Source organism: Penicillium waksmanii (assembly GCF_028829765.1).
Source record: "Penicillium waksmanii strain IBT 27052 chromosome Unknown utg000005l:1.0-5232799.0:1.0-5237142.0, whole genome shotgun sequence".
Taxonomy (NCBI): Eukaryota; Fungi; Ascomycota; class Eurotiomycetes; order Eurotiales; family Aspergillaceae; genus Penicillium; species Penicillium waksmanii.
This window is the reverse complement of record NW_026643252.1, coordinates 4,856,546-4,870,376: the sequence shown is the minus strand read 5'-3', so window position 1 is coordinate 4,870,376 and position 13,831 is coordinate 4,856,546. Positions and strand designations below refer to the sequence as shown.

General features: G+C 49.9%; 6 protein-coding genes across 6 annotated transcripts; 4 read left to right on the top strand and 2 right to left on the bottom strand.

Annotated features, from left to right (window-relative positions):
* Window positions 1–1,183: 1,183 nt before the first annotated feature.
* Window positions 1,184–1,732, bottom strand: N7481_006706 (uncharacterized protein; the record flags this gene model as incomplete). The annotated part of the gene is made up of 1 exon (XM_057265925.1): window positions 1,184–1,732. One exon carries the CDS (start codon window positions 1,730–1,732, stop codon window positions 1,184–1,186), a length of 549 nt encoding a protein of 182 aa, XP_057123645.1.
* Window positions 1,733–2,669: 937 nt separating this feature from the next.
* On the bottom strand, window positions 2,670–4,100 carry N7481_006705 (uncharacterized protein; the record flags this gene model as incomplete). Its single annotated transcript, XM_057265924.1, has 1 exon — window positions 2,670–4,100. The coding sequence occupies one exon, from the start codon at window positions 4,098–4,100 to the stop codon at window positions 2,670–2,672; it is 1,431 nt and encodes a 476-aa protein (XP_057123644.1).
* Window positions 4,101–4,651: 551 nt separating this feature from the next.
* On the top strand, window positions 4,652–4,960 carry N7481_006704 (uncharacterized protein; the record flags this gene model as incomplete). Its single annotated transcript, XM_057265923.1, has 1 exon — window positions 4,652–4,960. One exon carries the CDS (start codon window positions 4,652–4,654, stop codon window positions 4,958–4,960), a length of 309 nt encoding a protein of 102 aa, XP_057123643.1.
* Window positions 4,961–6,029: 1,069 nt separating this feature from the next.
* N7481_006703 (stearoyl-CoA 9-desaturase sdeA) lies at window positions 6,030–7,463 on the top strand (the record flags this gene model as incomplete). The annotated part of the gene is made up of 2 exons (XM_057265922.1): window positions 6,030–6,267; window positions 6,334–7,463. The coding sequence occupies 2 exons, from the start codon at window positions 6,030–6,032 to the stop codon at window positions 7,461–7,463; spliced, it is 1,368 nt and encodes a 455-aa protein (XP_057123642.1).
* A 230-nt stretch (window positions 7,464–7,693) lies between these two features.
* On the top strand, window positions 7,694–10,248 carry N7481_006702 (M3 family metallopeptidase; the record flags this gene model as incomplete). Its single annotated transcript, XM_057265921.1, has 3 exons — window positions 7,694–9,235; window positions 9,271–9,968; window positions 10,056–10,248. The coding sequence occupies 3 exons, from the start codon at window positions 7,694–7,696 to the stop codon at window positions 10,246–10,248; spliced, it is 2,433 nt and encodes an 810-aa protein (XP_057123641.1).
* A 470-nt stretch (window positions 10,249–10,718) lies between these two features.
* N7481_006701 (uncharacterized protein) lies at window positions 10,719–13,745 on the top strand (the record flags this gene model as incomplete). The annotated part of the gene is made up of 6 exons (XM_057265920.1): window positions 10,719–11,275; window positions 11,324–11,423; window positions 11,473–11,850; window positions 12,020–12,242; window positions 12,295–13,065; window positions 13,213–13,745. The coding sequence occupies 6 exons, from the start codon at window positions 10,719–10,721 to the stop codon at window positions 13,743–13,745; spliced, it is 2,562 nt and encodes an 853-aa protein (XP_057123640.1).
* Between the last annotated feature and the right edge of the window lie 86 nt (window positions 13,746–13,831).

The following is a 13,831-nucleotide window of genomic DNA, read 5'->3' as shown; positions in this document are numbered from 1 at the left end:
CACAAAGCTAACGACCGGGCTGCCCGTGGAGAAATCATGATCGAGGGGCTAGATGGCTTTCACTACATGCTTTAGATAGCCATGAATATCAAAGAAAGTTTAGTGCATACCATCTGGGTGAGGAACTTTAGAAGTACTAGTAGCCATACTAGTGAGTATGAGAGATCAATAGGCTGGAATAGACTGTGGCATAACCGCGTGAGTACAGGAGATCTGGTAATAGCAATCTGCGAAAATGACCACCTCCGTTTAAATGCGATCAACCTCTCCAGGGCTTGATAATCGCTTCTAAATAGGTCTACTACTAGTTTGTACCCGTGGACTAAATATTGCGGATGTTTCACTCAGATCTTGAAGTACCCTACTTTTGCCTATTCCAGCACGGCATTCGATCAAACTTGTAGGAGGCAGTTTGATTTTCTTCCTTTGCTCCAAGGGCGCCAGAGCAACCTGGTAGCGGTGCCAAACATGTACGCAGTAATTATTTATCACGTCTGTTGCCTGTAACTGTGCATATAAAAATGCTGCCTGAATTCCTGAAAGAGTCGCGTTCAGTCCCAAGCCCTGCCACTGGTAACACCCAACCTCTCCACGCATGAAATTTGCTCGGTTGGTGCCGTGCTCATATAGCGTCTCAGCTCGTTGAATCAAGCTCGCGTCGTTACTTCGGTAGGCACTAGTTGAACATAATTTTGCGACTTTGATAATAGTCCTATAGGGTTCGTAATCCATTAGTTCTAGGATTTCGGGAATGGTACCATCTTCTCCTCTTCTAGTCTCTCCTCTTCGAGGAGATCCTCACAACACCATCGCCATGCGATTCCGGGTGTTCACTATGCTCTACCAACCGCGCATGCCCCTCGGTTGATTATCATGATCCCGGTCGAATACTCACCACATTCCTTTCCTATTACTGACTATAAGTTACTACAACTCGCTTCAAGTTTGAGCTTCAAACTTGCCTGAAAATGGAAAACTCCATCTTAATATCCGGATGGACATAATAATGAGATCTCACAATTCCTTATTATCAAGTGGTAAAAGGTGCTGTAATTCCTAATGACGTATATTATAAAAGCAGAAACTAAATAATAACATTTACTCACAGCCCCAAACGAGATCCAAGACTACTTAAAGTGCCTGCCTAAAAGTATGAGATCTCACTTCATCAAACCGACACCTCCTACAGAAATCTCCCTCTCACAATAGGGGATTTCTCCGGCGCCTGGCCACGAGGATATGAGTACCCCACACCCTTCATAAATCTGCGCAAAGGGCGATTCTGCGTCAAATAAAAGAAGCCGTGTTCTCGAAAGTCATTAATCACCGTTCGCACCCAGTATCGGCACCCAAGACCACTACGATGAAACTGGTAAATATGTCGTCGTTCTTCTTGAATGGCCCGAAGAATATCACGAACCGTCAGACCCGGACGGACAACGAGACTCCAATGCTTAAAGCAATGCCGATGCCTCCTAAAGGTTCTTTGACCGATTATCATCCTTCCCATGTCGGTAAGCGCGGAAGGGGAGCCCATATTCAGCTCTATCGAGTTCCCATCTGCAGTTAGCAAATACAACACTGCATGAGTGTCGAGATGAGCAGATGGGTCGACGCCGTACTCAGCTGCTAGAAAGCTGGGTCGTATCTTCTCGACGGAGAGGTCGAGGATAGACTCCTCGAGGTCGTGGATGAGCGGCTGAGCAGCGGTGGTGTAACCTGAAGCCGACATAGTGGCTAAAATATATAGATAACTTATATTAGTACTGATACTAGTAGTATATAGTAATCAATGGGTGGAAGCATGCGACTCGTTGGTATGATAGAAAGTGGAGGATGATTATAGAGACAAATGCCGGCCTTTTATAGTATTCTCGAGAGCCCCGAGAAGCTACACTCTTAATGAATGAGAATAAAGGACTTGATATAGACAATGAGACCCTGATTCGAAGAATGGATGTCGAGATCTCCTTGTCGGACAAGTAGAGTATGCTGGGCATTGTTTTGATATACCACTTTGGAGGGCGTCGACGAGGTCAGGCCGACAAAGCGCAGATTGATAGATAGAAGCAAATAAAGGGATTTAATGACAATTTAATGACCTAATTGAAGCTCTAGCGCATGCGGGAGCCCGCTAAATTACTTCATATGGTGAATATATCAAATTTGAATCTTTGTCATGACGCTTTAGAGAAAGGCCAACGTGGACCTGTGGCTGAGAAAAAAAATAGGCATCCACAAATGAAAGGAATTATAGACAATGGGCTCAATTAAATTTCGTCAGAAAAGGTGGCAGAGAGAAATTCCGCAGGCTTCGGGGTATACGATGTCTCACAGTACAAGGCCGAATTGGGTCATGTATTTCCTTTGTTTCAAGTTGGGACCAGCTCATGGTATCGGAACAGATGTCGAAGGGCATTCGTTCCCTCGGGTACTACATTTGCTACTGGAATCTGCTAGTTCTTGTGTATCTTGTGGTATACCAACCATAATACACATTGGACTTACTAAGAAATGCCAATCTTAGAAGGCAATCCGGCAAGCTACAACATGTGAGACCTACAGTGTCGCAGTCTACTAGCTTTAGAGGTTTCCAATATCAACAACTAAAAGACACGCCCAATCCCATTTCGACAAGGAATTAAATAAATATTTCCACAAGGGCGCACCTAAGTGACATGAACGTTGTAACAGACGAAGGGGGTGCTCAACACCCTTCCCGGCGACGATGCGATTCGACTGACCCATGGAGGAATCAAACCTTGACTTTCGCTGGGACTAGCAGCGAGCCGCCGCTCCCGATTAAACATCCAATGCTTGCAAGGAAATGGAGGAAATGGAGGTTTGAAAGGGTCTCGCGGGACAAAATCCAACAAATCCGGATATTCCCCTAGCAAAGACCACCAGCGTTCGTAAATGACTTTTTGGTTCCATGAATCGAAGTTGTCCAAAAACGGCTTTAGATCAATCGGTTTTCCATCCGGTCCACGCGGAAGGCCAGATTCCCTTTTGAGGGTCTCAGGGTAGAAAAGACCCACTGCGCACATACGCCATTCGTCCCAGATGAATAGACCCATCCCTTGGAAAAAAGGTCGCTCGGGTCCATCCATCCGAAAAGTTACCGCCGGTTCCAACGGGCGAGTCGTATTTGGAGTACGGTCGGTCATAAATCGCCATAGCTCTGTGCATCTTGATAATTCTACGAGAGCAATCTGGGAGCTTTGGCCCCAGAGGTCACGTCCACCCGGGAAACATTTTAGTTCAGGGACAGGCGGTGGTGACCATGCACATGATGAGGGGTATCCGCTGTGGTCCAATATCTCCTCCATATCATCAAAGTCGAATAAGGGCAGGTGGGATATTTGTTTCGATATAAGGCCCAACTGGTTGAGAACAGTCGTCACGGATGGAATCTCTTCATCCAAGGCACCCTTTGACGCGAACTGCCAAGGGATCTCAATACTCAACGCCTGGACCTCCTCATCTGACCAGCCCCATTTACTCTGCGTATAATGGATGTATGTGGAATAAAGCTGAAGATTCCAGAGTGCTTGATAGACTCTATATTCCTCGACCCAGCCAAACGGGATGAAATGTGTCGCACGTTGTGGGCCGAGAAGTTTGGAGCTAGAAACTGCGCAATGGAGGTTGCCGACCATGGTGAGAAGACACATGCATGCAAGACGCTGAATACGACCGGCGATGCGAATCAGTTCAAATGCTACTGTGGCAGCTCTCTTGGGGCAGAGCGGAATTGGGACCACGCTCCAGGGGCAGTCTTGCGTGTATTCAAAATGGCGCCTCACAGATTCGATATCGGATGGTGGTTCGCTCAGCATGAGAGCGAGACAACGAAATATACCACGAATGGGCATTGGGATGCCTTGATCGCGGTAGCTGTAGGGGCAGTGAAAAAGAGAATACCATTTCGTGAGGCGATTTAAGATTGGGAGGGCGTATGTCGCGCATACAGATTCGGCGTGTGGTGAGGCTTTGGTCAGGCTCACGAGGCTGTAGAAATCATCGATATACTGCAGAATTTCGATCATGAGCTCCACTGGGAGGGCGCGGAATATATCCGCGGACCTCTGGGAGGACATGATGGTCATCCCCAGGGGTTGTCGAGACTATCAGGGGCCTTTAAATTTGTGATTTTAGTTGTGGAGGAGGATTTGGTCGGACCATGGAATATATATCTTCGGACAGCGGAGGTCGGGGATGCAATCACGGCCATAACAAAAAAAGACAAGTGGATGAGATATGTGGGAATACAGGGATATAGAATAATCAAGAGGAGGCGGTTGCTGAGACGAGAAATGAGAAACGAGACCAGCCAGTTAACGCTTGAAAATCGAAATGCTGGAAGATATGCGAGTAAACAAGAGCAGAATGGTCCTGGGATGCAGAGATTTGACGATTCCGGGAGCGGTCTCTGGAATATCAGCCGAGAGGGTGACAATATGAGCTCTGATTGGATTTCGGGATAGCCGGTATGGTTGATAGGTCTCCTCAGCTAGCAAGAGGCTGAAAACCGAAGGCGGTTTTTTTCTCCGCACCGAGGCGGTGTGAGAGAGCCACGACAAGAAGAGCGAAGTGACCGGAAAGGTCGGAAGCGATCAAAGAGGCGGAGATTTATCAACTGAGAAACAACATGGTCCAGAAGGTCAGAGTCAAGACCATGTTGTACAGATGGGGCGCCCAGAGATCGGTGTGGGGTGATGGGGTCTATACCAGCGAAGTCAATAAAGAGTTGATCTTGACGGGTTCGGTGATTTCCTGGTTCGCCCCACCTGCCGGCTTATCTCAGCAGCTTATCTCAGCTCTCCCACCGCACGTGACTTGGGTGAACGAGACCCACAACGTGACTTGCACACACGTGACTAGGCCTAGATCAGCCTCGGCAGACCCGCCGCCGAACCCCAACATTTCCAGTGAACTAGTCCTACTTCGTACTGAGTAACTACTGTGGTAACTAACTACATACTGCGGATAGGGCCTCTTGCACATGCGATCAGCATGAGGATACTGGATGATTTTGACATGACCTCATTCATTGAAGCATTCAGGTCATTTGCCTTGGCTTCACTGTCCATCATGACGCTGGGAAACACCCCGATCGGAAGGGCTAGGGATGTTGAGTTTGGTATTTTCGTATTGTTTGCCACCATAGGGCTGCTGACGCAGGGGCGGAAGACAAAAGGGATGGGACAAAGCGGGAAGTGGCCGAGCCAGAAGAACTGATTTGAGAGTGTAGAATGGAGTAGAGAGTATGTACACAGAGAACAGAGTACTTGTGTAAGAATACTATCTCATCTGTATTCACCTCCAGAGTCCTGGATGTATCCCTGGTCCCATCCCATCCGTTTGCGGAGCCCTGATAAGAATGATAAGCTGCAACACCAGTCACGTGCAGTTCATGCAGGACCACTTGGGGCAGTACTACAGTACAGCGTTAGGGTACTCTATACTCTTGTACAGAGTAGAAATGTTGGGCTAATATTAATCCAATCGTACAATTGGTCCATGCCATGATGTATATGGCACCATGTCAATACTGTAACACTATGTGCAGTGTGCTATGTTGGTGGGTGGTGTGGTATGATAGTGACTAAGCGAAAAGTGTTGGGGCGCCTCAACGAGAAAGGAAGGCACGCCACCTCAGGAACCGGCTGAACACGCTCGCTCATTCGTCCTTCTCCCTTTTTCCTTTTCTTCTGCTTCGTTTTCTTTCTTGATCGGCCGGTCGACTTCTTCCGTTTCTCTGCCGAGGGATCTTGTGATTCCTGTTTCTCCCTTTTGCATTTGTGTTGATTCGTCTTCCTCCAAGCTTCCCCATAATCCGTTGGCGATCAAACCCTTCCTCTCCCCCAACGTTGGTCCTAAGTGGGCCCCCCCATATAAAAAAAGCCATCGCCCGGCCCTGGCCCACGCCACTCCCTTCTCATACTTCTTTTTTTTTCCCTCACTTCCTTTCCGTCTTTCATCTTCATCACTGAGGGAAAGAGAAAAGTGAATCACAGAGAGACATCATGTCCACCAAGGCTGAGTCCTCTCGCCCTCGGGCCCCTGACACCAAGAAGGTGCACATCGCCGATACTCCGTTGACTCGCAACAACTGGTACAAGCATGTCAACTGGCTGAATGTCTACCTCATTCTCGGTATTCCCGCCATGGGCTGCGTCCAAGCTTTCTGGACTCCTCTGTACCTGAAGACTGCCGTCTGGGCCGTCGTGTACTACTTCTTCACCGGTCTGGGTATCACAGCAGGTAAGCAATGATTAGCAGGGAGAAAGCTCATTATGGAAGGATTTGATACTAACTCATATCTTACAGGATATCACCGTCTCTGGGCTCACTGCTCCTACTCCGCCAGTCTCCCCCTTCGCATCTGGCTCGCCCTGGTCGGCGGCGGTGCCGTTGAGGGCTCCATTCGCTGGTGGGCTCGCGGCCACCGTGCTCACCACCGTTACACCGACACCGAGAAGGACCCCTACTCCGTCCGCAAGGGTTTCTGGTACTCTCACCTTGGCTGGATGGTCATGAAGCAGAACCCTAAGCGCATCGGCCGTACCGATATCTCCGATCTGAATGAGGACCCCGTCGTTATCTGGCAGCACCGTCACTACCTCAAGGTCGTCTTGGGCATGGGACTCATCTTCCCTATGCTCGTGGCTGGTCTCGGATGGGGTGACTGGCTTGGTGGTTTCGTCTACGCCGGTATCCTTCGCATCTTCTTCGTCCAACAGGCTACCTTCTGCGTCAACTCTCTCGCTCACTGGCTCGGTGACCAGCCCTTCGACGACCGCAACTCTCCCCGTGACCACGTTATCACTGCCCTGGTTACCCTGGGTGAGGGATACCACAACTTCCACCACGAGTTCCCCTCCGACTACCGCAATGCCATTGAGTGGCACCAGTATGACCCCACCAAGTGGACCATCTGGTCCTGGAAGCAGTTGGGTCTCGCCTATGATCTCAAGCAGTTCCGTGCCAACGAGATCGAGAAGGGCCGTATCCAGCAGCTTCAGAAGAAGATCGACCAGAAGCGCTCCAAGCTGGACTGGGGTACTCCTCTCGAGCAGCTCCCCGTCATGGAGTGGGACGACTATGTCGAGCAATCCAAGAACGGCCGTGGCCTGGTTGCCATCGCTGGTGTTGTCCACGACGTGACCGATTTCATCAAGGATCACCCCGGTGGCAAGGCCATGATCAGCTCCGGTATTGGCAAGGATGCCACCGCCATGTTCAACGGTGGTATCTACTACCACTCCAACGCTGCTCACAACCTGCTCTCCACCATGCGGGTGGGTGTGATTCGCGGTGGCTGTGAAGTTGAGATCTGGAAGCGTTCTCACAAGGAGAACACCGAGTACGTTCGTGACGAGAGTGGCCAGCGTATCATCCGGGCTGGTGCCCAGGTTACCAAGATCCCCGAGCCCGTCCCCACTGCGGATGCCGCTTGAGCGTGCTTATTATGTCGATGATTCATTTTGCTTTGCATCCGAGTGGCTGGACGGTGTTTCACGGAGTTATCTTTTCTTGATTATTTTTGTCTGTCTTTTTCGAAAAGCGCTCTCACATAGATAATTTTGCCATGAACTAGAAACGACCATTATTTATCATACCATTTCCTCTATCGTAGACCATACATACTCTGTAGTTGGACTAGTCTTTGGGACATCCATAGAGATACATGGATATCCATGCTGTCTGCTGCTCTGCTGTGCTCGTGCAACTTGCGGGGCATCACCTGACCCGCATCACCTTCCATCGGCTTCGTCTCACGTTGGTTGGACCTCCTCCATCTTGCATATCTCTCACAGCCACTCACGCTTCTTCATCCACCCCCGCCATCATTGCCTTCACCGCTCGCCACCACCTTCTTATCCTCCTCGTCGCCGTCATCGTGGCGCCCTTCCTCCGTCTCCCCACCCGCCTCTCATCAGTGCTGGGCCACCTCCGAACAAACAGCTATAGCTATCCCCGATACCTGACCACCTCCACCATGGCCCCCGCTCACCTTCGGCGTCCACCGCAGGCCCCGCCCACCTTCACAGCTACCCCTCAATCCGTCGTTGCCGACGCAGAGCGCATCATCAAGACCTCTCGCGGCGTCCAGGACCAGGTCGTCGGCTCCGTTCAAGCTAATAATGCCACCTTCGCCAATGTCCTTGGTCCCCTGTCCCAAGATGAGAACGTTATGGCATTGGAAGCACACATCTTAGGCTTCTATCAAGCCGTATCAGTGGACCAGAAGTTGCGGGACGCCTCATCCAAGGCGGAAGAGCTTATGGATGAGTTCTTCATCGAATCCGCGATGCGCGAAGACATCTTCAAGCTCGTCGCCGAAGCGCTAAACAAGAACGAGCCTCTGGAGCCTGAATCCCGCCGTCTGCTCGAGAAAGAACACAAGGACTTCATTCGCAACGGTCTGGGTCTTCCCGACGGCCCTGAGCGCGCCAGATTCAAGGAGATCAAGAAACGCCTCAGTCAATTGAGCATCGAGTTCCAGAAGAACCTGAACGAGGAGAATGGCGGTATCTGGTTCACCCCCGAGCAATTGGACGGTGTTCCCGAAGACGTCCTCTCCGGACTCAAGAAAGGCGAAGGTGAGAACGACGGCAAGGTCTGGCTCACCTTCAAATACCCCGATCTCTTCCCTACTATGAAGTACGCCAAGAAGTCCGAGATCCGCAAGCAGGTGATGGTTGCAAATGAGAACAAGTGTAACCAGAACGTGCCTCTGTTCCGCGAAGCTATCGTTCTCCGCGACGAGGCTGCCCGCCTGCTCGGCTACCCCAGCCACGCTGCCTTCCGCATTGAAGACAAGATGGCCAAGACACCCGAGACAGTCAACAAGTTCCTTGGTGACCTGCGCTCCCGCCTGACAGCCGGTGGAAAGTCCGAGATCAACACACTCATGGAGCTGAAGAAGACCCTGGACCCTAAGTCCGATGAACAATATTACCTCTGGGACCACCGCTTCTACGACCGATTGATGTTGGAGCGGGATTTCTCGTTGGACCAGCAGCTTATTGCCGAGTACTTCCCTCTGCAAACTACCATCCAGGGTATGCTGAAGATCTTTGAGGAGCTGTTCGGCCTGGAGTTCGTTGAGATTGTAGGCGAGGACCGCGCGGCTCTTGCACCCACGGGCAAGGGAGATGATATCGTCTGGCACGAGGATGTACAAGTCTTCAGCGTTTGGAACGACGAAGGCGAGGGCAATGGATTCGTCGGATATCTTTACCTGGATCTCTTCCCCGCGAGGGCAAGTATGGCCATGCCGCCAACTTCAACCTGCAGCCCGGCTTCATCGACGCCACCGGTAACCGCCGCTTCCCCGCCACAGCCCTAGTCTGCAACTTCACCAAGCCCACACCCAAGAGACCCTCCCTCCTAAAACACGACGAAGTAGTAACCCTCTTCCACGAACTGGGCCACGGAATCCACGACCTCGTCTCAAAGACAATCTACTCCCGCTTCCACGGCACAAACACAGTCCGCGACTTCGTCGAAGCCCCCTCACAGATGCTAGAGAACTGGTGCTGGACACCATCCCAACTGCGCGCCTTGAGCACCCACTACGCAACCCTGTCCCCAGCCTACCTGAAGGGCTGGCAAGAAGCACAAGGGCGCGCAGGAAAGGACGCCTCGGCCCCCGCCCCGGCTGCTCAGATCCCGGATGAAGTCATTAACAACCTCATCCGTACCAAGCACGTCAACGACGCGCTCTTCAACCTTCGTCAACTACACTTCGGAATTTTCGACATGAGCGTCCATGAACCAGCCAGCCACGCCGCTATCGAAGCCCTGCCTGTTTCAGCAACATACAACCGCCTCCGCAAGGAAATCACCCAAATGGATGGTCCTGAGGCTCTGGGCGCTGGCGACGAGTGGGGTCACGGCGAGGCTACCTTTGGCCATTTAATTGGTGGTTATGATGCCGGTTACTACGGTTATCTGAGGTAAGTTGATCCAGGGACCCCAGTTTCCCGGTGTTGCTCTCAACAAACAAAATATCTTGAAAATTACTAACCACCGTACTCGAATAGTTCCCAAGTCTACTCAACAGACATGTTCTATACCATCTTCAAAGACGATCCCATGAACAAGGCCGCCGGTCGCAGGTACCGATACCAAGTCCTCGAGAAGGGCGGTTCGCAGGATGAAATGACCACCCTGACGCAATTCCTCGGTCGCGAGCCTGAGACTACTGCTTTCTATAAGGAGCTTGGTCTTGCTTAGGTGGAGCAGTACTTACTACATGCTTTGCATGGCCTGGTATAACTTGGATGTGATGTCTTTCCTTGTTTGTTACTTGGTTAGATTAGTATAGATATAGTTCAATGCATTGCTTTGCGTATTCCTTGGCCAAATTGGTATATCATCCAAGTATGGAAAAGTACTAGTAGTTCCTTGGGAGATGTTGGTGCCTTCTGTTGCTTCCTCTTAGATATCTCTAGACATCCGCATATCGTCAGCACTTTCATCGTTCTGAGGTTCCCAGCCTACCAGGAAACATATTACTAATGACCCAGGGCAGACTTGGCTTCATCCAACTGTAACCTTAAAGTTGAAAGTGCACCAGAATGCGTTGTGCATTCTGGGCGCTTAACAAGACAAACTACAGGGGTGGCGCGACCAATCAATAAAGCCAGACGAACTTTACTCGCGCAGCGGTAGAGATTCAAAAGCAAACACGGCTATGCCAACGCATGCATTTCAGCCCCAAGCACAGCCTCCTCCAATTTGATCTTCAGAGCCCTCGAGCTCCCACCTCCCGCCAGACTCTCTTTGCTATTTACTTTCTTTCCGGTGCTCCAGACACAGCTACTAGGTACACAATGTCCGACCCCTTCTCAGTTGCCGGAAGCGCTGTCGGGGTCATCTCTCTCGGGCTGCAGGTTTGCAGTAAGATCGTCAGCTATACGCAAGCCGTGCGGGGCCAAAACGATAACATCCAAAATCTTGCCAGCAAAGCCGAGAACATTCGCACGTCGCTGAAACAGTTACGCGAACTGATCGAAGAGACGAGGGATGATTCACCTGATTTTGCGAATGACCTCGAGGTCCAGGCGCTTGGTCTTAAGGCGAACGTGGAGAAGCTGCATACGAAGATCGAGCAATACAAGCCAGTTGCAACAGAAAGTTTACAAGGAAAGGCTAGATCTACTTTGAAAAAGGTCATCTATCCATTGAAGAAGGAAGCGCTCTTCGAAATCGGGGATTGTCTGGATGGTATGCAGGCGACTCTACGGACGGCATTGGCCATGTAAGTTCGCACTCCCTTCTCGCCTGTTTTGACATGATACTGATGTAGTATGCGATCGGGGAAAAGCTCTACGGCGCGAAATATACACAGATTTGAGTTGAAGCAGGATAGCTTCGATGCTAAGCAAGACCACCTTCTGGACGAAATTGTACGAGTGTTGACTCCCCTACAGAAAGAATCTACTAAATCGCTTTTAGAGAACGCTCCAGCTTGCCCTCACAAACTCCTCTCTTCAAAGTGTCCTCCAACAACCACCGTCCCGAGTCAAACAATTGTGTGATCAGCTTAGCGACGATAGCTGGCTAGTACCATTTCCTCGAGCTCAAGGGAAGTTTCGGGCCAAGCAGGTAAAAAAACGCTATGCATATCACAGTACTTGGCTGGGGTTCCTTGTTACCGGGACTTTCTCTCTTTCTTCTGGATCTGGTGGATTTTCAATTGCTCCATCGCTGAAATTTTCTGCTGTTGTTGACTCTAAGAGCTGGTCAGGCGCAATGTACCATGAAATGATGGATTACAGATGGTTTTTGGACGGTGTCGACGATTTTATTCAGCGATCGAAATATGCCTTCTCGGTAGGGAATGCTACGCCTAACGACGTAGTGCGAACAGCCTCAGGTTTGAATTTTCCCCTAATATATGTGGGCAACCCCCCCCCCCCCGGAACAAGAGGTACGGCACTTACTAGTATCATGACAGGTCCCAATTTTCTTGTTTCGTATCTATGAACGTGTGGCCTTCCAGTCTGTCTGTAAATTCATCAAATACATGCTCAGCTGCGGCTCTACCCTTGAATATGACGGTCCCCTTTCTGTGTCTCGAGCCTTATGCAGCGCATATCTTTTGACCGAAGAGGAGCTCAAGTTCATCCCGCATATCGTAGAAATGGAGGGTCCAATAAACCGGCCCCCAGATTCGTGGATTGCAAAAAGAAACATGCAGGAAATTCAGCGAAGGGATGAGGATTGTAAGAATCTAGTCGGGGTTTTTCCTCAGCAAGCTGCTAACTCATACTGCAGGCATAAACCTTCCAGCTGCATACATGGCAGTTCTTCGAGAGTCATATGAAGACCTGCAAGAAATAATCAGGTCAAATAAAGGATGGCCAAAGAATGAAATACACGGCGTTTCTTTGCTTCAGTTGGCAATGGGTTGGCCAGCGGGAGTAAGACTGCTGCTGGAAGAAGGATCAAACACACATATACCTATACTCTACCACTGCGGATTCCGAGCGATCACCGATGAAGATAGCGAAATTGACAAATATGTCGACTCATGCAAGATTTTACTCGAAGCGGGATACATGTTTTCGGCCAGTGACATTTCCAGGACTGAAATTGAATCGAATAAACTGAAAGTTGTCTTTCTGCACGAACTTGCCAAACGACGTAATAGTCTATTGGAGCTAGCGAACGCAAGATTCCATCCCTCTGAGCTCTCCGAGATCAGAAAGGGAGAAACTGGTCTTCCCGACACGCAGGCTTATCGAATCTGCGCTGCCTTGATGAGGAAGGGAATTGACGTGGCTCATTCTCTGACGGCGGTTGAGGGCGAATTCCTTCACTGTGAGGCAGCACCGTTGGATATCTTGAAGAAAGCATACGAGCTTGGATTTACCGACGTAACTCAACGACCTCCACAAGGCTATACGCCACTAGAGCTCTACTGCTCGCGACACCATGGTCACTCCCTGGAGCAGATTACTTGGCTTATTTCCAAAGGCGCGAATCCTATGGAAAGGCTTCCTAGATCGAACATGACAGTGACTCATATACTAAGTGCGACTTTGGGTGTGCGTATATTTCGGGGCTTTTTTCATGGCAACCATTTTGATCCAACCCCTTTCCACCAAATCTTGGACCATTTACTATCCACATCATTCAAGGATGCCTGTTCCTGTCCGTGTTCTGTTGGTGGATGTACTACATTATCCGTAGCTACCCGGGTTGGAATCAAACATTGCTACTACTATGGGGTATCCAAAGATATCACTCACATGGCCGCGGTCTTTCGAAATTTTCTCCAATCCCTCATCAATTACAATCAGTCAAGTTCCCAGGCGTGTCGCTCAATTATAAGGAGCCTTACCTTTGACGGGCTAGGGCTCAGCCATACCTGCTGCATCGAGATTGAAGATGGGGTACCCTGGCTACATGGCAGAGAGGAATGCGATCTTCTTGAGATTATGGAGGAGCAGAGAGATCAAGCAGAATACCTCGAGAGGCTTGTGGCTGAATTTGAATCTCAGTTTGATGCCTACGGGCTTCCCTTGATGGATTTCCTGCAGCAGGTTTGGTATGAACGAATGATAAGAATTCTTTCACATTGCGATCCTTTCGATGCTAAGCATCACGAGGAAGCGGGAAAGCTTGGCGTTTTTCTGGAGATGGATGATATTGAGATACCCCATGTTGTGCAATATATTTGTGACCAAGTAAGGGTGGTCAAGGACGACTCTGACAGTTCTTGATACGGCTACTGATCTCCGTCCTAAAATCAAATCAGGACAAGATCGCAGAATTATGGTTACCCTATGTTTTCTTTTGAGAAATACTT